Below are 25,590 nucleotides of genomic sequence, written 5' to 3'. Positions count from 1 at the left end.
CCCCTTGTGGGGTCTGCTCCCTTTTGGGGTCTCTGGCGCGCCAGCTGGAGGAGCTCCAGGCCACAGTCCAGAGACTGCGTGCCGTCAGGGACTGCGAGCAGGAGATAGACTCCTACTGCCAGGCCCTTCTCCCCCAGGAGGCGGAGGGTAGACCACAGTCTCCCTCCAGGCCACAGGAGGACTCCGGGACCTCCCGCTCTGTCCAGCCAGGGGCATGGACCAAGGTGGTCAAGGGCCCTAAGGCCCGCCGCACCAAGGCCCCTCCCCCGCCAGAGCTGAGCAACAGGTACGCACCTCTTGCCGCTCCAGCAGAGCCTGCTGAGTTGCTGGCTCCCACAGGCAACATGGGCCCAACTGCAGCTCCTGCCCCTGCTCTCCCCAAGACAAAACGTAAGGTGTTTGTTGTGGGAGACTCCCTCCTGAGGGGGCAATCTGCTGCCCCGACCCCTTAGCCCGGGAAGTCTGCTGCTTCCTGGGGGCCTGCATCCGGGACATTGCGGAGAGGATCCCAAAGCTCCTTAAACCCACAGACCATTATCCCATGCTCCTTATTCATGTGGGCACCAACGACACGGCTCGGAGCACTCCCAGCCAGGTCATGAGGCACTACAAGGATTTGGGAGCGGGGCTAAAGGGTCTGGGGGCACAGGTGGTGTTCTCGTCGATCCTCCCAGTCTCAGGCTATGGGCTGAGGAGGGAGAGGAGGATCCACGTGGTCAACCAAAGACTGCAGCGCTGGTGTCGTCAGGAAGGCTGTGGCTTTTTTCATAGATGTTAGGGTCGGAAGGGACCTCAATAGATCATCGAGTCCGGTTTTTGTTTTTTAATTTTTTTTTGCATCAGGGCATTAAACGGGGAGCCTTGTGCATTTTTTCCATCTGGCTTCATTACATCAAGGTGAGTCAGGGCAGACTCCCCTAGACAGGTGGGCAGGCTGACATTGTGACGGGTACTGGGATGGCCCCCTGTCACAGTAGGGTAGCACCATCACCTCCTATGGTTTGCATACAACACTGATGTTAATACAGCCCAAAATTGAGACTATCACAAGCAACTTATGGAAAAAGCCTTACTGAAGTGCAGGGATATTAGGTCCTATTGCCTTTGTCTCAACCACCAAGTTATCTACCTAGAGTAGGACATCAAGTTGGTTCGGCATGATTTGGTCACCAAATCAACACTAACTGTGAACATACACCCCTTTTCTCTTCCAGAGTTTTTACAAACAAGATAATTTATAATTTGGTGTGGTAACTTGCCAGGTGACCAAGCTAGCATTCCCTGTATTTTCCTTTCCCCCCTTTTAAAGATGGGCACTATGTTAGTCCTTCTCCAAGCCTCTGGGACCTCACCTGTTGTCCATGACCTTGAGAATACTGTTAGCAGTCACTCTGAAATATCTTCAGCTCATTCTGTCTGCACCTTGGGATGAATTTCTTCAGGTTCAGCTAGTATCATTCAAGGCTGTCAAAAGTCTGGCCACCCAAACTGAGGGAGAAGGACCTCATTAAGCCTGCAGGATCCAAAGAGCTGGTGGCACCTATCTTGAGAACAAGGCCTTTGGTTGTTATCCTGTCATGGTTTCTTGAATGTTTGTTGGGGGAAAGGGGAGGATTTATGCATAATTCTAATATTATAAAAGCCTAAGTCTGTCTGTCCGTAACACATTACTCGCACTCTGATTGGCTAATGGAAACACTGCGATTGCAAAGCCATGCCGAGAACTGGACAGAGGGTGGGGGAGCCCGGGCCAGCGCTGGCCTTGGCTCCCGCACCCTGCTCCCTGCAAGAGGCAGAACAGCGGCAGCACGGGGCGATACTTGACAGCACTCCATCCCAGCTCCCCCCCACCGTCATTCTTGACTGGCAATTGGCTAGTATTTAAAGAAAGCCACAGACCCTCTGTAGGAGAGGGGGCTATGGGCAGAGAATAGAGGGCTATGGGTGTGAGGTTATCATCATCATCATTAGTATTAATAAAAGCTCTTTTTTTTGTTTTATAATACCCTTCACAAGTTGCATCTCATTCTTCACCCTCACTTTCCCAACTGCTTTGAGGAAATTCTGCTACTCCTTTGTACACTCTCACAATGACTTCCAGATCCACAAACAGCCTGTATGTGTCCTTTGATTTCCAGGCAGCTAAGAAACTCCTGATGTGGCCAAATAAGTCTCCCGCTAGTCTTATGTGGCTCGGTACTGAACCTCCACTACACTGCCCTTTAGGCCCCTGCTACACGTTACTTATATTACGCAATTAACTGGTTAATCGTGTAATAAATTTAGACTGGCCACACATGCAAAGTAATGACCACACGATAAAAAATTATTCTTCAGATATAAATAGAGTCAACTAGTTTTGAACTCAATGCTTGAAAATATGTAACAACTCCACAGCTGGTTTCTATCCAGTTTTCATTTGAACATGAAGCAGGGCCCCTAGGAACTGCCAGGACCCCCTTCAGCTCCTCTGTCCATGGGATGCTGCCTACTATTTCTGTAGGAGCACAGTTCGATAATCTTGGCTACTCCAGTGTCCTTTGGAATCGAACTGTTGAAATCTGACCCACCATCTACTGGGAACTGCTGATCACAGGGGAAAGATGCTCTTCAATGATTGACTCATGCCGTCTCTGGAGGTTGACAGAGGGCAAAGAGGATATTGATTCCTTCTGGGAGGCATACAGCAGTTAGGAAGGTCATACAAGCTCCACAAATCGTAGCCAACGTACACACACATGCATCTGTACCCACCTGCAACCACGATGCATTTGCACCAACATATCACATTCTACTCTACTTTTGTCTCAGTATTTCAGGTCACGCACATTTTCATCACTCCTTTATCTTTAATGCACGTTCCCCACTACCCTCCCAGCTCTCGCGCACAAGCCCACCACCTGGGTGTTGAGCAGAGGGCCTAGATTTGGAGCCTGGGACCTTCCTCTCTCTAGTCACAGTTAACCCTGCACAGTTCAAAGGCACTTATTCTGATGGCCAGGGAGATCTGGAGCATGTGGGCAGGGCTGAAGAGGGAACTTATGCCTGACAGCTCTGAGCTCAGAGGACCTCATGCTTCCATCTGCCACAGCAGGTGCTGCACCCAGGCCTTCTCCCCCAACTTCCATGCCCCAAGACCACACATTTGCTCTTTCCTCACATCCTGTACTGCCCCACTGTCCCCAGCACAAGGCAGGGGGCAACTCCCTGAAAGAAGAAAGGGATTGGCTAATGAGGGGAGGGAAAGGAAACATGCTTCTGGGAAGGAGATTTCCCAGGTTGTAGGGGGAAGAGAGGGGAATGTTCTCACAGGAGCAGACAATGACAGTCCTCCTCTGTAGGACTTCCCTACCAGAATCCAACAGTACATGTACCATGAGGCAAGACATGACTGGCTTTTGTTCACACCCCCGGGACACAGGCATCAGTATCCTCAGCCCATCTATTTAGTTTCCTCTTCCAGCCTGGACAGTAACAGCACTGCTTGGGGACAGCTCTACATCTTAGTTGGCCTGGCAGTGTCTGTTTTTTCTGGGTAAGTGACTCTGTTAATAGTCTCACTATGGGGACAGCTCTTTCTATGTCCTCGGTAAGACCAACCCCTCTTGCTTCTACACTTGACCCTGTTCTTCGGGCGTGGTGTTTGGGAGCTTTCCTAGGCCAGGGAATACAGATATGGTCAGTCCTCAAGCACTGTCAAGCCATCAACTGCATCTGTACCACAACTCACCCTCTCAGAGGGGACCGGGGAGGAAGAGACATTCTGTCACAGTTACAGCCTCACATGTCGGGAAGGAAAGGCTGAAAAAGGAGCTCTCAGTCTTGCTTTGGGGTAACTCACATACAGGTCATTGAGTTAAAAGAAGGGGGAGGAAAGGAACATTAAGTCCTTTTCATGTAAAGCACGGTCTTAGAAGCAGCCAGCCCAATATTTATACAGCTGGTGTAATACTTCTGCTCTGTTGGACATGGAAGAAGGCTGTGCAAATGCTAGCACCAAACCAGATCAGGAATCAGCCAATACAAAGTACCTGGGACTAGAGGTTGCATCTTCCAAACCAGCTGGATGGGATACTGTCATGCATCTTCTGCTACCAAACTTCTGATTAATGGCAATGAGAAGAACCATCATCTCCAGAGCTGCACCTGTCAAAACAACCCTTCTGCCCCCTCTCTACTGTGCGAGTGGCTTAAACAGCTGTTCATCAGAACTACAGAACTTAAAGGACAGGATTTTTTTATTATTATTATTATCATTACTAAATGGAATTTCACAGGAGTGTTGCACACAAGTCCTCCCAGGTCCACGGTGCTCCATGCAGTGAAACCACCCACTTCTATCTGATCCACTATTCTGTATTTGCAAACTCCTTATGAGGCAGGAATTTCTTCTCTCTACTGCTTTTACTGATACTGAAATTCAACTCAAGTTAATTATCCACTTCCCTCATATGTGTTAAGGCAGCAGCTCAAGATATGCTGACTTGGCGTGTGGGACAGTATGCATTCTCTGGGAATAAGAACGGACGTGGCATGGATTCCAGGCATTTGGGTTTACTCCGACTGGAGAAACAGTAGCTCCAGGGATTAGTACAGCTGCCCCAAGACCTTGTACTTGTCACCGATGGATTTGCCAAAGAGTTCATAGCTTCCAGAGGACAAAGAGGCTGACAGAGGGATCCTAATAGAGATGGCCTATTGTTATAAACCCGCTGATCACAAAGCAATCTCACAAAAGGAAGTTACATTTGCACAGACCCGCAAATCTGAACAAGCATGACAGATCTCTGCATCAGTCACTCAGTCTCTTGCATCGATGGCAGGAATTGTCCCACAGTGCTCTGCAGCTGCCATGGGCCTCACCAGGAAAGACAGCTACTCCTCTGTGAATGGAGGGGGAGCAAGGTGCAGCTGGAAATTCTCATTCTGAAAAACGCTGCTCAGGGCAGAGTCGCCTTGTGAGACGCTGAGAGGCCCGGGCCTTTCTCCACCACGACTCCGGGACAGCTCTGTCAGGAGAGCCAACTGGGAGACAAAAGAAATGTATCACTCACTACCCCAGGGCCTGAGCAGTCCTCACAGAAGTTAGTAAGGCCAGTACATCACCAAGGACAGCAGCCAAGGCTTTTCAGTTCTCCTGTGTGCCAGGAAGAGGCCTTTCTATGGGCTCATGTTGCTCATTTAAGTGTACCATGAAGATCTGTTTTCACTTTCCTCTGAGGTATCTGCTGCCATTGACCACAGCCCAGAGCACGAGCTGGGCTATGTCAGCATGGCAAGCTGATGCTCCTGTACAGTATGATTTGAGCAACAATGTCCACCCCCCCATTGTGTGGTACCTACTGAAGAACCACCCCTAACCACTCTCACAGCCACCTACGGGGATGCCCTCAAGGAGAGTGGAAGCTGACATGGACCAGGTCTGGGAAGGGGTCAACACCCTTACCAGAAGCACTCCTGCATCAGCAGATAGGAGAAGGGACAGAGGGCCCAAGGGAAGTCTCTCCTGTGACCATGCAGGGAGAAGTTACACACTGCTCCTGTGACTGCGGATGGACACACAGGGGTTCTGCAGGCCAAGGAGGCATCTCTGGGGTGATGGGACTCAACAGGATAAAAGAGCTGGGGCAGCTGCAGAGCACAGAGGGGTGGAGGTCTTGCTCCATAAACCACAGCAGACCTGATCAGGGAGCAGCTCTGGTGCAACTAACTGGGCCCAGAGCTCCAGACACAAGGGCCCAATGGAAGGCAGCATCTCCTGGAGCCAGCAAGCAGGGCATCATCATCCTGGCCACACCACCCCTAGGCAGCTCTCCCTTGGCTTGAACTCTCCAGGCCTACCAGGGGTTACGACTGCCCTTCACTGTATGGGGGGGAAATGGGGACACATGCCCCTGTGTCTAGAGAGCTGTCAAGAGCACCTATGTTTTGTACCCATATGAACATTTGACCCCTTCTTTGAAGCTAGGACCAGGACACTTTGCTGACAGCCACTGACAGAAAGCAAGTGGAGATGGTGCATTAATGTGTATGACGCGGCTGGAATTGGTATCAGTCTTCTGGTGATGGAAGCTGGCCATTTAAAAAACACTTCCGTGTCAGACGTGACAGCATGAGGGTGCCATTTCACACATGTTGTCCCTGAAAAGCAGCCTCTTTGCCAGAGCATCACATCTGCGCTGGGGGGGGGGGCAGGCGGGGGGAAGTGGGGGAGACTTTCTGCGTCAAGGTACTGTTAGCAATGCACGCAGAGCGTAGCCTGCCTCTGCAGACCTGCAAACCTGTTTGGGGCCCTTGGAAGCAACTGGCCTGAGAGATGTAGGAGCAAAGGAGGGCTCAGCTGTTAACAGGCTGCTTGGGGAACCCCTCTTTACCCATAGCAGGGGCACCGTTTCTCCACCAGCAGGGCTGGCTTCTCCTCTTTGCTCCATACCCTCCTGGACTGAACTTGATTGGGCCCTGGCTGGCACTAGGGGCACTTCTACATGTGCTCTAGGGCTGGGGGGGGGGGGGGGAGGGGCAGCGCTTTAATTAGAACCGCTCTGAGAGCCACTCTAATTAAAGCACCACCACATCTCATGCATCAGCGTCCCCACACTTAAAAATGGGGGTGGGGGCACCAACTAAAGCTCATTCAACAAGCTTTAGTTTAAGCACCCCTACCACCATTTTAAAGCATGGATACTCCGATACATGAGATGCAGGAGGCTGCTGGAGCGAGGTAATTGTCATGCTGCAACAGACTCAATTGATCAAGTCTGCTCTGATGCGCTGGAATTCCAGCGTGTCAGAGCAGCCTCCATGCTCATGTATAGGCACCCCAGAAGACCAGAGATAGGCAAAAATCTTAGGACTGACTATCTTTAGACCAAGTCACTGGCTGGTAAAGCATGTCTCAAGCCTCAGGCTGGGACAGCAGGTGTGTAGAGAGCCTCCCTGGCATTGCTATCTCATCTGCCACCAGTTGGGAAGAATCTTCCCTGAGAGAACAGTTAAGTTTTGCAGCAGGTCTTTACCATATGTTGCATAGTAGGGGAGAACAGGGGCAGGTATTGTGCACGCACCCATCACCAGTCCCTTCACACCATCTGAAGCAGCCTCTGCCCCTCACAGCAGCATTATCTGGTCTCTCATGTTGTCTGCTTGCTTCTTGGGTTTGAATTCCCTAGGAACTCTGTTCCCATGCAAACTTCACCCTTAAAAAGCACCCTCTTCCCATCGTCCTGGCTTCCTAGCTTACCATCCAAGTGTCCAACCTCCTCCTAACTCCACAGTGCCTAGCCTGGCTGGTCTATCTAGAAACCCAGGTTGGGTTTTTTCTGTTTAAACATTTCTCCATAGCCTGTAGGCAATCTGCTCTGTGCAGTCTTCAAAAGGATTCTGATGAAAAGAAACCTATTCTTTAGCAACAGTGGCAGTCACTTATGCCTGTGTGCTGTAAGAGGGCAAGAATATCCCTCCTCTTCCTTTGTGGTAAGGTTGGTGCTATTGAGTCTTTGTCAGACCAAGGAGGGGGGACAGAGATGATATCCTGGTACCTTCCCTTTTTCCTCTGCCATCAGCACACTGAGACAAGGCTGGAGTATTCAATTACAGTCTGAAGAAGGGTGTTTGTGACTGCAAACTTGCAAAGAACAATTTTTCCTGCTATTTAGTTGATCGAGTAAAAGATATCACATCTACCCAAAGAACCTTGTCTGCCAAGTACAGCCAGGGCGTTCTACCCCTCTCCTGCTCTGTGATGCACACAAGTGTTCTTCTCAGAGCATTTTCCCCAAACCCCTGATCAATTAAGAAAGAAAAAAACAAAAGGGAAGCCACTTTACCCTGGAGGTTCCCCGGTAAAGTCGGCAGAGTTGATCAAAGGCCTGGATTTGCTGGGGATCCAACGCAGACTCTGAACTTGCCTGAAAAACAAAGTGACCAGGTTGCAAAAAATAGAACGAAACCAAACGAGATTAAAATTCAAACTAAATGCTAGGCATTTAGACTGATGAATGCCACAAGGTTGAAACAGCCAGCCTACAGCTCAGTATCTTTAGACAGAGGACACGCTGGCTTTCCTTCAGGTCATTGTTCTGGGTTCTTTATTTGTTCTGCAAACTAAGTAATACAAGGGTTTAAGTGCACTGAGAGCTGTGGTAATGACAAACCAGGATGATCAGTAATGCATACTTACTGCAGTGCATAATGCATGTTCCCAGATTGCTTTACAAACATTAAATTAATATTCCAGGAAGAGAAGATGGACTATTCGGTGTGGTTATAGGCCTCTTCTCTTATTAAATAATAATATGTTTCTATATTAAAACTTTTCTGCTTGTGTTCTAAAGCAATACGGTTATCTATAAGATGTACTGAGAGCTAATGATAACAAACACTCCTCATTAGCAATGACCTGATGTGAGCTAGTAGGCTACAAAAATAAATTCCAGGAGAACTAACTATTCATATACAAGACTGCAAATTTCTCCACACCCCCCCCAAAAAAATAAAAAGGTTTTTCTTTTTTTAAAATACAATGAGCAGCCACCAATTGTTTTGAATCGCCCCAGTTTGAGGTCATCTCAAGTCTCTTTGGAGATGAAATGGCAAGTCATAGCAACAGCTCATGCCAGATCAGAAAAACCACTAATGTTATTCCCCCTGAAGATGGGATGGTGCCTGGAATCTAGTCTCAAAGACACTGAGAGTGCTGCCATTAATTTCAAGGGGCCAGGATCACCTTACCCTAAACAAAAAGTGCCCCAATAATGCTAGACACCAATTGCTGTTTGTGGGGGCATGTGCACAGGAGAGGAAATGTATGCCAAAAAATCTATTGCGAGAGTAGGAAGTGCATCCTCCCGCATTAAGTATTCCAACTGAGGGTCACGACGCATTTGTCACTTATGTAACGTGTTTCATATTCATCACAAGTTATTTTACATTTAAAATAGCCCTTTCCCCAGCTGCTCTGCACACATTAACTTTCACAATACCTTTTAGAGGAAGTGCAAGATGCCGTAACATTTTCTGCACATGTAACCACTGGCAAAGTGGTTTAAAAGCCTGCCCAGAAAGCATGGAGCAGGTCAGTAGCAGCGATGAAAGAAAACACAGGGCACCGGCTACTGGTGCCCTACTTGAACCTGTCATTTCCACATGAAAATACACGATGTGTAACCAGCAAGTCAATTATTACAGCACAGCCCAAATTAGGACATCCACACGATCTGATTTTTTTTTTTTTTTTTTTTTTTTTTTTATGTACAGCCTCTTCATTTGCTGTTATATTAAAACAAGCCGCTCATGCTTGTGGCTGTCAGCTCTCCAGGCTGGCCTGAGTCCAAATTAGACACAAACGTAAGGGAAGAAGAACCCCACTGGCTCAGATGCAGTGTGAGACCTCTCCTGACACAGCCTTGGGGAAGCTAACCCACCCTTCATCCTGAGAAAGCAAAAGGAAAGGCACCTGCTCAGGATGGTGAGGGAGGAGGAGCACAGAGCAAGGTACGATTTTCCTCGAGACCATCTCCTCATCCTTTGGCTCCATTTGGACCTACTACCCTTGGAGGCAGACATGGAAATGAGCAGCTGGAAGGCAGTTCCCAGGGCCACTAACGCTAAGGGGACTCAACCATGCTTGCCAATATGCTAGATGCACACTGCTGGTACTGTGGAAGGCAAGCTAATGCCCTGGCTGTCCTGGTGCTGCTGGGGCATGTCCTATGATGCTAGAAGAAAGCCCTCTCACTGTGGTATTCTGTTACTCTGTGTAACATGGGCCAGCATGGCATCCTCCTGAATATCGCTATTCTTGCCCCGCTCACAGGTGCCGCGAATGACTCGGTCTCTTTCATCCTCTGCCTTTTTTGATCCCTTTTCACAGCTTATTTTCTCTTCTCCTTTCCTGGTCCCTTGAAGACTTGTTTCCACCTGTCCTTTCTTTAATCCCTTTGCTGGTCTCCCATTCCCTTTATTGTATGTCTTGATATTTACTTAGCTGCCTACCTCCTAATTCCATGGACAGGGCAGCCTGGCCGTATGGACATGCCAAAAGCTGCCACAGCTGTGCTCAACGCCCTTCTTAGTTTCAGCTTCCTGTTCTGGGCCAAGCCACAGGGAACAACTTGAAGCCCATAAGCCCAGGATGTTGTCTTACTGAAAGGGAATGTAAACCCTTGCAGGTACTATTGGTTTACGGACCCCCATTTCCCAGCCCTTCCATCAGCCCCTGCCATCCCTTGCAAGGGAGCCCCTCACCTATTAAAAGGTCCCGGGTCCTGTAGCCAGGGAGCCCAGAAGCCACTGACTGGTGATCAGTTCCCCAGGCTGCGGCATGCTGGGATTTTTACCAGCTGTGCCTGCAATAGTGGGGTCAGCGGCAGTCTGGGTCCTTAGGCTGTAGGCTCACCGAGTCTTTTACTTAGCCCAGGTGCTAGATTGTGGCAAACCCACACTGCACATTGGGATCTTTACCCAGAAAAGATGTCACCAGCCTGGTAGCCGTGATACCACGCCCCTGAGCAGGCTCTCGGAGGTATCCTGCTCTCCCCTCCCTTTTGGTTGTGGGGAGAGGGAACAGAGCACTGCAAGATGGTGTGGAAATCTCTCTCCAATACTCATGTACATCCCACAAGAAAGGTAACATTGGGAGGGGACCTTAAAGAGGTCTGCGTTTTGAATGAATCTGCCTTGAAGAGATTGATGTTGTTTCTTGATGAGTTTCTGGTGGAAGATAAAAACCTCTACTACTGGAAACTGAGATATGCAATTCACTTATGCTAGCATGAACATGGCCACATGGAAACCTAGACTAATAAAATATTCCCAATCCAGTTCCTTTGTCCTTTACATTTGCCATCTAAGCATTTACGTTAAGAGGTTTTTGCTCATAACCACTGGTCAAAAGATGAGGTTCACTGTGTGTACTATAGGTGACTTTTAGAAAAGGTAAATTTAGCAATAAAGAGACTCAAAGCAGGAGTTGTACATCTCCTACAGACAAGTAATGTAGCACTAAGACATTTCATTGTCCCTAACAAAGTAATATCATCTCTATAGGCAAAGCAAGGGATAACAAGGAAAGCTGATCATTTACTCCTGCCACAGTCATTCAAGGACAAGAAAACCGTAACATATAATTGCCTCCTTTTTTTGCTTTTTCTCCACTTGTCTGTATGTAACTATCAATCATTGTTCTCGGGGCTGATGAGCAGAAATATTGCAAGCAATTTTTTTCCTGTTGTCATGGAAACAAGTGCTGTGGGGCCTTTTCCTTTTTTAAAAAAAAAAACCCATGTAACTAAAGGAATGCTCTTCATTCAATGCTACAGGGAGTCTCCCTCAGCCAGGCTGACATCTGTGGCAATACATGTAGAAAAAACTTCTAATCTTGCATGCACAGAACCAAAATACAGATTCTGCTTCAAAATGCTGAGCCAGCTGGGCAGGCAAATACCTGATTACTGAGCATCTCCAAGTGAATTGAACCAGTAGAATATAGATAGTGCTACTTCACAAGGATTCAGACTAGGAGTCACCCAGAACAAGCTATTAGTTGAGTCAGCATAAAAATGTGGTCTGTTTGCATAGAAAAAGGGAGACAAGGTCTTTGGCTCCACATTCATGAGACACAGGTCCCCAAGCCGCCTGCTCTGATGACTGCGCCCAGAGTCATCAATGAAGCCAGGTGAATTCCCGCAGCACATAATTTTATTCCTCCCCCACTTTTGGAATCACCTAACTGTGTCGTGCGGTTACAATTATCTTGAATTTTACAGCTGCAAAATCCATCAGCAGCTAGAGCGTGACTGGAGCAGCACTGCACAGTCACTGAAGGGACTCTCTGAACGAGCCTGCCATGGAAGTCACTCGCAGCTCCTGGAAGAGTCCTCCTGTACCTCTCACTGAATGTCACCATGTCGAACCAACGGCATTTCAAAAGATGCCACCATGGCCCTCCCTCGGTGCTGCTCTCAGTGGCAGTCGATGCAATACAGGATCAGCAGAGCATGCAATAATCAGAGGAGGGAGGGGAGCTACAATCCTGCCTCACCACAACCTAGGATCCTTACACTTCCGCTGTAGCTGGGAGGGAGGACAGAGACTATGTTGGAGACCCTTGAGCTGGTTTTATTGCGCCCTGATACAGCATAGCCAGCTGGCAACTTTCTCCCATGCATCAGCCAGGAAAATACTGGAGCTCAGTAACACTCCAGTGCCAGGCGTGTGAAATGTAGGCAATTAAGAATCAGCAGTGAGAAGCTCCATGTCCAGTGGGATTCTCCAGTGGGGACAGGGTGGCTAGCTGAGGAGAGACTCATAAGAAATAAGAGTTGGAAGGGACCTCAGGAGGTCAAAGCAGGACCATCCCCAACTAGATCATCCCAGCAAAGGCTTTGTCTATAGACTCATAGAAGCCAGCTTCCCTGCCCTTTATACTACCAGAGCAGCTCAGAAAATCCACCCCTTGCACTTCAACCGCATCATTACAACCTCTAGGAACCAGAGACAGGAGAGACTTCATCAAATCAAACAGTCCCACATGACTCCAGTTGAGCTACATTAGGGTTGAATCTCTCACTGGGACAACTTGGGACAACCTATCCTAGGAGAGGTTCTCCTGGGCTGTGTGTGGTCCAGTCCTGCGGCCAGGTGAATCAAAACCCTACGGCAAGGTTAAGATTTCTAGAAGCTAAATGACTGGTTATTTTAAGAGTTGATGTTAATGGCTGTGAGGACCAGAGCGCACTGCTTTCTTCCCACCCTCCACACAGAATGGACACAGCTTACTTGCTCCAGTCGTGCACACCCTTCATCGGAGCACAAGCTGCGGCTGGCTGTAGCAAGGTGACCTCACTGCAGGAGGATTAGATGCTGCTCCCTTTGGGCTCAAACGAGTTAGAGATGTTGGTAGAGATGAAGTCAAACTTCCCCCAGGAGTTGAGTCCGTGGCCTCAGCAGTGCTCCCAAGAGGACATGAAACAAAGCAGGGCAGCCCTCCAATTCACCTCGATCTCCGAGATGGTGCAAAGCATTTTAGGATGCTCAGAGACCTCAATCTCACAAAGCCTTGAGACGTTACCTTCTAAAAATTCTGCTCTTGGCTTCTCCCCTGCTTGCTATTGTCACGGGATAGCCACGAGCGCCAGCTGCGTCACCCCGAATGAAACAGCGTGCAGTCTCAGAGAGCGCGCACACACAGAGCGGCTGCAGCTGTAGCCACTGTGACTAGGGCCGATTAGAATGTGACCACCTGTCTCAAAAGGTGCAACTGGATTTTGCAAAACAAGGAGAAAGGCTATGTAAAGGCACACACTTGAAGTGCTCCAAAATCCCAATCCCAATATGGAGTGCTTCAAATTTGACACAGTTCAGCATTGTACAGACGTGTAGCCCCACCCCAACCCAGACTGCTGCAAAATGGCCACAAAGGCACACGCAGCAATGGTGCTCCAGCCAGGAGGACATGCCTCCCAGAGGGCTCGCTGGCTGTCCACCCCACTCTCCCCTAACATCCCATGTGAGGGGGAGGGAAGCAGAGCACAGTGGGATGCTGGAGGGCCAAGCAGGCCCCTTGTCACATACCACTAGGGGTGCAGCCATTTGAAGAAGCTCCCAAGTCAACTGCTTCAAAAGGTTTTAATCTTTTTTCAAAGATTGTTTTTGAAGCTCATCTTTGTCGATGAATGTTTGCACCCTCGCTGACTGGACTGCTTCAAACAGCAAGCCTGTCTGTAGCTTAGGGCAGGGGTGTCAAAGATGAGGCCTCCAGGCTGCATCCAGCCCACAGAGCCCCATCATTTGGCCTCCAGCACTGCCCCTGGGTCTTGGAGCTGACCAATATGTGGTGCCCAGTCCAGAACTGCCACCGTGTGCAACACATGTCCTGGACTGGGAACTGTCATGACTCAAAGGGTATGATTTTGTGTGCGCTTTGGCACTGCAGAATTATTTCCCGCCACGGGGAGCTTTCTTTGCATGGTGCAATTCTCAGTTGCATAGAAAAAACCCCGGTGCAAAGGAGTTCCCGCTATTCGCATGCAAATTTGTTCCCCACTATTGGCTGTTTCTAAATTATTCCCATGTGGCGGCTAGCGATTGGCTTGCTAGCCGTATAAGAGGCTTGAGCAGTTTCCGCCCAAGTTGGAGGAGGAAGACTCCACAACCATCTCGTGGAGGAGGAGAACTTCACATCCATCTTGTGAAGAACTCTAAGCGCTGTGGAGCTTAACGAACCCAGCGTGTGCCTTAAGAAGGATATAGGGGCCTGATCAACCTCTAGCCTCTCCCCGTCACCGCCTGATCCCTTGACGTACCCTTCCCTGCGCGCTCAGTCCACGGAGCCTAGCAAACTCCGTGTGTGTGTATCCAGAGCTCTTTCCGGGTTTAAGAGGCTCGAGTTTTCTACGGGTCTTGTTCGTGTGAGTTTTCTTTTCGTTTGTAACTGCAACTTAAGTGAAGTTTTTCCTGCCTGCACCGCGACCATCTACGGTGTAAGTAAAATAATCTTTAATCAACCGCTACGTGTCTGTGCCTAATTCTAGTCCGCCGTGCCGAATTCCCTGACCCACGTGCCAGGGCTGCTGGCCACAGCCCGCCACACGCCCCCGAAAGCCTCGGACTGCTCCCGGCCCACACATGGCAACGAGGATGGGATCCGGGGAAAGCACGATGGAGCTAGAATTAGTTAAGAACTGCCCGTGGTGCAGTGGAAAACGCCAAGTAGAGAACTTTATGGAACTGGAGGTGCATATCGCTTACCACCAGGCGGGCGGAGCGGGTGAGAGGTTTATCAGCGGATGCCTTTCGCTGAAGGGAGAAGAGGGAGCTTCTGAAGACGGAGCTCCAAGAGAGAGGGAAGTGTATCTTCACCCCGCAGCATTCGGGTGTATAATGAATGATGAGCGGGTCCTGTTTAGGCCCCTCGACACTGTGTCCCTCGCCAGAGTCAACCCGGAAGGCGCAGTAAACCCAACCCTCACCCAGGAGTGTGCCCGTTGCCTAAGATGTGCTCGGGAGAGTGAAGAACAGGTGCCGATTGACCGGTTCGCCCCCTTTATGGTAGTGTCTAGATTGAGGGGTTGTGAGCTTCCATCTGAGCTCCGCGAAGATCTGGAGACGGAGGGATGTGCCGCAGATGAGAGGGTGGCCCCAAAATGTGACAAGGGGGGAATGCTAACTGCAACTTTTCGTACTGTAACTGATTTAATGCAGAAGAATTTAAGTTTGAGAGCCCAGCTGCGTATGGCCGTTCAAGTGGTCAAAGAAGCGGCTGCGAAAGAAAATCTTGAGACGCCACGTCAAGATGGCGCCGAGCAAGAGGGAGACCGCGTGGAAGAACCAGAAGAGAAGGGTGGAGCTTTGGAGGAACCCGCGAGAGTTCGGCCGGCGACCCCGCCCACCGACGCAGCGCTGCTTCTGGTGACCACACCTTCTTGCCGACGGAAGGGAGAATAGAGCGGAGGAGTGCATCCGCCCCTCCTGCCTGAAGCAATAGCAGCAGTGACTCCTAAAGTAACAGATCAGCCTGTAGCAACAACCAGCCGAGTTGCTACTACCTATTACGCTCGCACCAGAACTGAACTGCAGGATTTGCGCAGAGAATCAAGAATCCAACCTGAAGAAACTCTAGCTGTGTGGTTGGGACGTCTGGGAGTGGAACTTGGGTCCGACCTGCTGAACCAGGAAGAAGCAAGCTTCTTGGTCAGACAAGCTTCGTGGAGTAGAGGACGTGTCACTGACATCGACATGGTAGCGTTTAACGTTCACTGGCCTATTCCACTTCCAGCGCTTGTTGCAGGACTGATTGGTCAAAAAGCCCATGCAAGGCATGACGGATGGCCAGAACATACCGGCGCAGAGCAACTCATGCTAGCGATCATCGGAGTCTCGTACTGTGCCTGGAACCCCAGAGCATGTGCACTAGGACTGACATCACTCCAGCGAATAAGACCATGGCCTCACCGTCATCTACGAAATCCTGGAACCGTTCCAGTAACCATTCACAGCATAGATAGTTGTCTTGAGGTTTATGGGCGAAAGAACATCGCTATCCTCCGGATTCTGCTTAACCCAATGGTGAACCAGCCTGTGAGTAGTCTTCTTCGTCAGTTGTCACGACTGAGTATCCTGATGGAGCCAAGATTATCCAGCGATTGGGAACGTCGACACCCGACCGAGGCTCAAGGCGCAAGACATCGCGAATCCGATCTTCCATCATTGCCACTGAGAACACCAGAGGAGCGATACATGTTTGGATTTCTCCTACAGCGTTCTGGACTCAATAAGCGGCAACTTAGGATTTTAGGGGACGCAGGCCAATGGCAGCTGGCCTATGAGTTAGGTTTTCATTATCTGGAAGAGCTAGACGACGGCTCCTCGACAATTTCATCCAGTTGAGTGTGCAAGAGACGGTTGTCCAGAGTAGCAAACACCTGTATTATATGTTTTGGGGAAGTGGTAGTGCGTTTAACTAACCGTCCTATTGCGTGCGGGTTTTTGTAAATATTAGTGAACTGTTTTAAGAGAATTCTTTTCACAGATCCGGAATTCAGAGTGCGTGGCGGAGAGAAGCCCCAAGAAGGATAACATCATTGGCAAAAGTGAGGGCTTGACGCACAACTTCGCCATGACGCCCACTGAAGCCCTGATCGTGCAGTTTTTTGTTATGAACCTGGTTATGTGTGTATGTATTTGTGCCGGCTATTATTTAATTCGATCCCCGGAGGACGAACTTCTTATGTTAGCTGATTTTGTGTTTACCCGTTTAGTTCAACGACCCGTTACAAGAGCTACTGGCGACTCGAGTGATGAGCATGTGGTATAATTCAGCTGTGCCTTCAGCAAGTGGGGGATGTCATGACCCAAAGGGTATGATTTTGTGTGTGCTTCGGCACTGCAGAATTATTTCCCGCCACAGGGAGCTTTCTTTGCATGGTGCAATTCTCAGTTGCATAGAGAAAACCCCGATGCAAAGGAGTTCCCGCTATTCGCATGCAAATTTGTTCCCCACTATTGGCTGTTTCTAAATTATTCCCATGTGGCGGCTAGCGATTGGCTTGCTAGCCGTATAAGAGGCTTGAGCAGTTTCCGCCCAAGTTGGAGGAGGAAGACTCCATAACCATCTCATGGAGGAGGAGAACTTCACATCCATCTTGTGAAGAACTCTAAGCACTATGGAGCTTAACGAACCCAGCGTGTGCCTTAAGAAGGATATAGGGGCCTGATCAACCTCTAGCCTCTCCCCGTCGCCGCCTGATCCCTCGACGTACCCTTCCCTACATGCTCAGTACACGGAGCCTAGCAAACTTTGTGTGTGTGTGTATCCAGAGCTCTTTCCGGGTTTAAGAGGCTCGAGTTTTCTACGGGTCTTGTTCGTGCGAGTTTTCTTTTTGTTTGTAACTGCAACTTAAGTGAAGTTTTTCCTGCCTGCACCGTGACCATCAACGGTGTAAGTAAAATAATCTTTAATCAACCGCTACGCGTCCGTGCCTAATTCTAGTCCGCCGTGCCAAATTCCCCGACCCACGTGCCAGGGCTGCTGGCCACAGCCCGCCGCACGCCCCCGAAAGCCTCGGACCGCTCCCAGCCCGCACAGGAACAATATGTTCTGGATTCGGCATGTGCAGGAAACAGATGTGGGGGGATTTCTGTGGGCCTGATATAATCATAGAATGATAGAAAGAAGGACCAGAAGGGACCTGTAAGATCATCAAGTCCAGTCCCCTGCCATGGCCAGGATGTAATTGGGCTCAAATGAGCTCAATGAGGTACTTGTTCAGTCTCCTGTTAAAGACCGCCAGAGATGGTGACTAAGCCACCTCCACTGGAAGTGTGTTTGATTCTAGTTACCCATACAGAAAATAAGTTTTTCCTTATGTCCAGACAAAACTTTTCCTTGACTAGCTTGTGTTCAGTGGTCCACATCTTTGTCCGGGGGGGTGGGCTTTTCTGAGAAGTTGGTCTCCTAGATCCTGCTGTTCTCCCTTAAAATATTTGTAGGTGGCTATCAAGTCAGCCCTCAGCCTTCTTTTGCTCAGGCTGAACAAACCCAGATCCCGAAGTCTCTCCTCATAGGGCCTGTCCCCCCAGGCCCTTGATCATGTGGGTGGCCCTTCACTGCACCCTTTTGAGCTTGTCCACATCCTTCTTGAAGTGCGGTGCCCAGAATTGGATGCAATACTATATTTGGCTTTGGTGAGGCCACAGCTAGAGGGGGAGGAGCACACCCTCTTTGGATCTACTGGCAACACATCAGCTGATACATGCCAGAGCTCCATTTGCTCTGTTGGCTCATATTCATCTTCTGGTCAACTGACACACCCAGGTCCCTTTCAGGTGCAGTGCCAGCCAGTGGACCACCACCCACCATATAAATATGGTGAGGGTTCTTCCTATACTCAGGATCCAGGAAATTATAGGCCTGTTAGTTTTACCTTGGTCCTGGGGAAGCTCTTTGAGAAAATTAACCAGGTGCACGTCTGCGAGGGGCAAGCAGGGGAGTGTATGCTTAGGGGCAATCAACAAGGGTTCATTCAAGGCAGGTCCTGTCAGACCAACCTGGTGGCTTTCTATGACCAGGTCACAAGATCCTTGGATGCAGGTGTCGCGGTGGACGTAATCTTTCTGGACTTTAGCAAGGCCTTCGACACTGTCTCTCATCCCATTCTCATTAAAAAGTTAGGAGACTGTGGTGTTGACACCTACACAGTCAGATGGGTCACTAACTGGCTAGAGGGCTGCACCCAGAGAGTGGTGATGGACGGGTCATTTTCAATCTGGAGGGATGTGGGCAGTGGGGTCCCCCAGAGTTTGGTCCTTGGGCCTGCACTGTTCAACATCTTCATCAGTGACTTAAACAAGGTGCTTTTCACCTCCTCGTCCAAATTCATGGATGACACTAAAATGTGGGGAGAAGCGGGCATGCTAGAAGGGAGGGACAGGCTGCAATTGGATCTGGACAGGTTATAGGGGTGGGTGGATGAGAACAGGGTGGGTTTCAATACTGACAAGTGCAAGGTACTGCACCTAGGGAGAAAGAACCAGCAGCATACCTACACGCTGGGGAACTCCCTTCTTGTCAGCACAGAGGCAGAAAAGGATCTTGGAGTCATTACAGACTCCAAGATGAACATGGGCCGCCAACGTGGGGATGCGGTCAGGAAGGCTAACTGCACCTTGTCATGCATCCACAGATACATCTCAAGCAGGTCCAAGGAGGTGATCCTCACCCTCTATGTGGCACTGGTCAGGCCGCAGTTGGAGTACTGTGTCCAGTTCTGGGCACCGCACTTCAGGAGGGATGTGGCCAGCATCGAGAGGGTCCAGAGGAGGGCCACCCACATGATCAGAGGCAGCAGGGCAGGCCCTATGAGGAGAGACTACGAGACCTGAACCTGTTAAGCCTCCACAAGAGAAGGCTCAGAGGGGATCTGGTGGCTGTATACAAACTGGCCAAGGGGGACCAGCAGGCAATGGGAGAGTCCCTGCTCCCCCGAGCACTACTGGGAGTAACAAGGAATAACGGCCATAAGTTGACAGAGTAGATTCAGACTAGATATCAGAAGGCACTACTTCACAGTCAGGGAAGCTAGGATCTGGAACCAACTTTCAAAGGAAGTGGTGCTCGCTCCTACCCTGGGGGTCTTTAAAAGGAGGCTAGACAGACACCATGCCGGTGTCGTCTGACCCCAGCATTCTTTCCTGCCCATGGCAGGGGGTCGGACTTCATGATCTGCTCAGGTCCCTTCTGACCCTACCAAATGTGACACTATGAAACTACACAGATGAAGGACCCAGCACTTGTCCCTTTTGAACCTCATATGGTTTTGTTCAGCCCATAGGACCAGCCTGTCAAGGTCTTCCTGAATCCTTGACCTGCCCTCTCATGTGCCTGCTTGTCCCCACAGCTTGGTATCGTCCGCAACCTTAATTACTGCACTTTTCACTCCCTCATCCAGGGCATTAATAAAGATGTTAAAGAGCATGGGCCTGAGCACTGACCCCTGGGGTACACCACTGGAGACAGCCTTCTGGGATGAGGCCACCCCATCAATTATGACTTGTTGGGATTGGCCACTGAGCCAGTTCCCAACCCACCTCACTGTAGCCTGGTCTAGGCCAGTACTCTCCAACATAACTGAGAGGCTATCATGGGAAACAGTATCAAAGATCTTGCTGAAACCTAGGTAGATGATCTGGCCCATGGACTGGCGTCACACTACTCATGTGACCCATGGGGCCAGGTGAGTTGGAAGCCTAGAGCTTAGGGCCTCTATTTGGAAAATAAGAATGAAAACCTGGCTGCAGACTCACAATTTCATGGCTTTTACCAAAATAAAGAGGCAGTCCTCTGGAGCTCCAGAAGGAACCCCACTTAAATGCAAATCCTTTCCCTTATACACAGTGAATCTTCTTGAAGTGGAGGGTAAAGTAGGTAGGAAGGTGTCAGTGTCTAAGTGGAGAGAGAAGCAGTACTTGAACTTGTACAGGCCCAGGTGTTCCCTAGATATTTCTACAGCTGAAAGCAGCCTTTATGGCTCTGCTTCAGCTCCACCAGGCTTCCTGTAACTAAATGCAAACTCATAAAGATACTGCTTCATTTAATCCTCTCTCCTTTTGAAACTCTTACAGGACACAACAGCAAAGGCAGAGAAAGTGGCCACATTTTTAACCACACTTTAAAAGCAAAACCCTGCCGTTTAGCAACCAAGACAGCAGGGTTGTTATTTCTGCTCTGTAATCTCTACCCTCCCCACTGTCATTGCAGACACTGCCTGAAACTGTGAAGACCATGAAAAGAAACGACTGCATCTTAAACATCTAAAATATTTCAGCTATCAGAGAGAACACAAACCAGAAAAATGCCGGTCTCCTTGGCCGCTAGCCAGCTGCACACAGACACTGTCAAGATATGCCAATCTACATCCTTTGCTGTATCAAAACAAAGGCTGTCTAGGCTCTGCAGGATTAATTAGATAAAACAAGCAAGGCACTTAGAACACGGCAACAAAATATCCAAGACAAACCAGGTTAAAGACAAGACTATGTCTTTTTTAATACATAAGGAATCAAATGAATCGTAGCAAAGGGTACGGATCAAATTATGAGATAAAATGGCAAACTGTCAATCATGATGCCAAACAGGCATACATCCAAGGAATATTTGGGTTCAGTACTTGGAAGACTGATGTAGAAAAATTATGCAACAATGACAAATGTTTTATTTGGTAACAGTACCTAGGGAGGATGTTAAACAGCATCTATCAAAAGGTAAACCTTTTAAAACAAGCAGCTCAGGATAATTTGCAGCCTACAGATTCAGAGTGTTAAGGGCAGTGCTGTAAGCTGTCAGGGCTGCCAATGTTCGCTATTAGTCTATCTCAGAGTACTGGAGAAGTTGAAGAGCGTGAGGAGAAGGGCTGTGCTCCGGGGATAGCAGAGAAGAGGATTCCAGCAACCAGGCCCATGAGAGACATGCAAGTGAAAGCAGGATGAGAGATCCTTACAACTGCACTTTTTGCCACGCTGCACATGCATGGCAGGGGGTGCGACTGTGGGATCCAACAGTAGATCCCATCACACCCCACTGCCAAGGCAGGGGGAGCCAAGGATCTCGATCTTAGATTCCCTTGTGTACCAGCCAGTAACCAAGCTCTGGTGGTCGGGAGCTCCAGCCTGGCCACATGTTCAATTAACGGCATGATGGAAATCAGCCACAAAGCACACCTTTTCCATATGATAAAACAAGGGATAAGCCACAAAGTTAGCAGACCATGAATTGCATTAACATGTGGCCAGGTAACAACTTCAGATGCGACTGACCAGTAAATCATGCCTTAAATGTAACACCTGCCAGGGGTGGGGTCTAAGTACACCAACCAACCAAACACTTGGGTGGTTATCTGTCACTTCCCAGGCCCAAGGAAAGAAGCAGGCAAGGACTATTCTTGGAGAGGCACCTCTGACTTGCTTTGACAGAACAGTTCGCTATTAACAACCTTCACCTGTCAATTAATGCTGCGAGCACACTTTCCTCAAGGAAATGGGCTATCAATCCCAATAGTTTTTGAAAGAAAAATGAAACTAGTGGTCTCAGCAGGCTGGCGCTTGGTTTTAACCCCACTGACACCCGCACTACACTGCAACGTCATGACTTACATTGCATGTTTAAAACACATGTGTTTGAGGATCTTCCTAGTGATTCTGGGCATTAGGATGGCTGGTTTCTTCTTTTGAGTTCAATCCCCTTCAAGGGCTATTAAGAAATATATATTGATCTTGCTCTTCAACATGGAGATAAACCAAACACACACGAGCCTCCGCATTCAACCGTAGGGGTTTGAAAGGATGGGATGGCAACTGTGAACTGAATGACATTCTGCAAGTAGCTCCCTAGCAAAGCTCTTTTATTCTATCATGCCTTGCATTTATACAACTCATTTGTCTTTTTCTGTTCACTTTCACAGAGCTGTGGGGTGGGGGCTGTTGAATGATAACTGCCCACTCTGTATGGAAAACGGAGACTTTCAATAGACTTACACCAACCAAAAGCCCTGATCTAACCCTGACCTGTCTAGGATGTGGGTGCTGACACAGAGCCAGCAGTCTGGAGTGGTAGGTGTTGGCTCAGTGCACACTCATCGACAAGGGCAGAGCTACTGTTTAAGTGTGTATCTGCATGCATGCCTGTCAGTAGGGGACTCAGTCAGAACAAGGACATGACATCAAAAACAGTACCCATCATCAAAGCTTCTCTTACTCCCTTGGCATCAGATGATTTCTGAGCTTCAAACCAATGCAAACTGTACAGGCCAGAATGACGATATCTGTTCCAGAGAGCTCCCTCCATCTCTGCCTTCCAAATGGAGGCTTAGGATGGAAAATTTTAGCGCACTGTTTTCTACCTCCTTTCACTGCAACATTTGAGATTCAGAATGTCAGCATCACCACAGAGAGTAACAGCTACCAAGGCAGGATGGTACAGGTTATTTACAGTCCAGAGCAAACTGGCTCTGTAGTAAATAGTCAAATCCTACCCATGTGCCTGAGCCCATGAAAGGTAGATATCAAAGGGGCATAACAACCTCAGACCTTGGTTATGTTGCCTCTCCCAGCCATTTGACAGTCACACAGATTGCTCCCTCCCTGCCATCTCTACTGCTGAATGACAGATTTGAGCAGGCAGATTAATACTACCAGTCTCAAACTAGAGATACATGTAATAAGCTGTACCAGTGCCTCTGAGATCAGAAGCACAACTGTCAAGCACAAAGTGATTCAGCTACACTACAAATAAATGGCGGCAATTGTGACGGACGTAGTCCCTGGAACTGCCAGCAGTTTGAATTCAGCCCAACATCTGTCCCTGTACTTAAGTGGTTCTGCTTCAGCAAAACCTCCTAAATTCTCCAAGGGCTGTAATTGAAGTATTTCATTACATGGAAGCCATTTTGCTCTAATCACGGGGATATTTCACTTTAATGAGCTATCTAATGGAAGACAAAGAAATTAGCATTAAAAATAAGCCAACTTTCCTGTGCACCAATAGTTCAGAAACATAAAACACACCATGACCTGCTGGTTTGCAACATGATTCAGGTTCGGCACTACTTTGGCATTGAAGATTTGAACTTCTTGAGCTCATCTGTTTATTTACATATGCCACTGCTCTCACACCACCTGGAGTTGCCACAATATGGCTCCTAGGAGCCTAGGAGGGCCAAACTGTCTAGTCTTGTCTCTAGCTAGACTAGGGACTGGGAACCCTCCCAGTGTGTGGAGGTATCTCAAAACAAGGAGTGCACCTGCAAAACTGGCACCTGCATTCAAGATTTTGGATGCTAGATGCTGAAGGGTAGATCCTACCTTCCAACAGACACATTTATACTGGAAGGCCAGAAGGGACCGTTATGATGATTTATTTTGAGCTCCTTTAGTCTGGACAATTGCACCCAAAGGATTTCTGTATGAAGCCCTTTAAATAGTGATTGAACTACAGCCTCTCTTTTATGCGAAGACTTCTAACCTTGATTTAAAGGCTACAAGCAACTGATGATCTACACAACTGGGAGCAAGCCATTTCCGTGGATAAATCACTGCTATATTTGCATTTTCTCTCTTGATTTAGCTTTGCCAACTTCAGCTTCCAGCCACTGGTGCTCACCATGCATTTTTTTCTTAGATAAAATATCTTTACAGTGTGGTATCTTTCCCCAGGTTCTGTTAAGAGGTTCTTTTGTTCTGAAAATACATTAAAATTTTTTCTTATCCGCAATGGCCACAGTTATTTTACTGATAAGCACATGGTACTAGCTGCCTCTATTTCTTTTCTTCTGATTTACGTCAACAATGGGAGCAAGTGGCTATGGGTGGCATCTCCAGCTGCTTTTGCACCTCTTGCTGGAAATAGTTCCAGTTAAAGAATCCGGTTAAGGCATGGTCTTACTCATGGGGGTATCCTCTATATGACAGTGAGGTCCAGCTGCTGTAGGTAAGATGGAATGGGACCCTTCTGCTTTGCAACACTTGGTACCAGAACGTTTTTGGAACCACACAGGGCTGGGAAGACTTTGTCCCTCTTGCGTCCATAAAACATCCATCAGGGATCAAGATCATTAAAAAAATACCCTCACAATGAATAGACCAGTGCTTCTCAAAGCGGCGGTCTGCGGACCGCTGCCGGTTCGTGAGCCACCAGTCGCTGGTCCACAGCGAGTTGCCAGGAAAGAAAGAAATATATTTTCAGAAGCATAACATTGATATGTCATAGTGCCACAGTTTGTATGTTCCAACACTCCAGGTGATGTCACATCGTGTGAAGTGAGAAAAGAAAGAAACAGCCGGTCGTGCATTTGTGTAGTGCTGTTACATGCAGTTGCTGCCACCGGCTGAACCAGGCACCGGTCCCTGGCCCACTGGAAAAAAAACTGCCAGTCCACCACATCAGACAGTTTGAGAAGCACTGGATTAGGACACCAATTATTTCTCATTTGAACATTTACAATGGTTTTCCTATCTTTTTGGCAAGAAACAACTGCTCGGTGATTCTTGCCTGGCAGGAAGCACACAGAATCATAGAAAATGAGGGTTGAAAGGGACCTTGAGAGGCCACCTAGTCCAACCCCCTGCTCAAAGCAGGACCAGCCCCACCTAGGTCATCCCAGCCAAGGCTTTGCCTAGCTGGGTCTTAAAAACCTCCAAGGATGGAGACATTACAACCTCTTGTTCCAGTGCTTTTCTACCCTCCTGGTGAGAAAGTTTTTCCTACTAGAACCTAAACTTCACTTGCTACAGCTTGAGACCATTGCTTCTTGTTCTGTCATCTGCCACCACTGACAACAATCCAGCTCCATCCTCTTTGCAACCAGTCTTCAGGGAGTTGAAGACTGGTATTAAATCCCTGCCCAGTCCTTTCTTCTCCAGGCTAAATAAGCCCATTTCCCACAGGCTCTCTTCATAAGTCACGTGTCTCAGCCCCCAAACCATTTTTGTTGCCTTTCACTGGACTCTCTCCAATTTGTCCACATCCTTTCTGTAGTGGGGGGCCCAAAACTGGACACAGGACTTCAGCTATGGCCTTACCAGTGCAGAATAGAAGGGAAT

At 48.7% G+C, this 25,590-nt stretch overlaps 1 protein-coding gene across 7 annotated transcripts in view; it reads right to left on the bottom strand.

The window, feature by feature from the left end:
* Window positions 1-4,220: 4,220 nt before the first annotated feature.
* Window positions 4,221-25,590, bottom strand: part of VPS8 (VPS8 subunit of CORVET complex) — a 167,635-nt gene continuing 146,265 nt past the window's right edge. For all 7 annotated transcript variants that reach the window (XM_059730747.1, XM_059730749.1, XM_059730752.1 and 4 more), the window contains 2 exons: window positions 7,827-7,907; window positions 4,221-5,025 (listed from right to left, as the gene is read on the bottom strand). In XM_059730747.1, coding sequence (XP_059586730.1) covers window positions 4,876-5,025; window positions 7,827-7,907 — 231 coding nt within the window. In that variant the 3' untranslated portion in view covers window positions 4,221-4,875. The remainder of the gene's footprint in view (window positions 5,026-7,826; window positions 7,908-25,590) is intronic.

This window comes from Alligator mississippiensis, chromosome 7, assembly GCF_030867095.1.
Source record: "Alligator mississippiensis isolate rAllMis1 chromosome 7, rAllMis1, whole genome shotgun sequence".
Taxonomy (NCBI): domain Eukaryota; kingdom Metazoa; phylum Chordata; order Crocodylia; family Alligatoridae; genus Alligator; species Alligator mississippiensis.
Note: the sequence above shows the minus strand (reverse complement) of the source record. Positions and strands in the feature narration are given on the sequence as shown.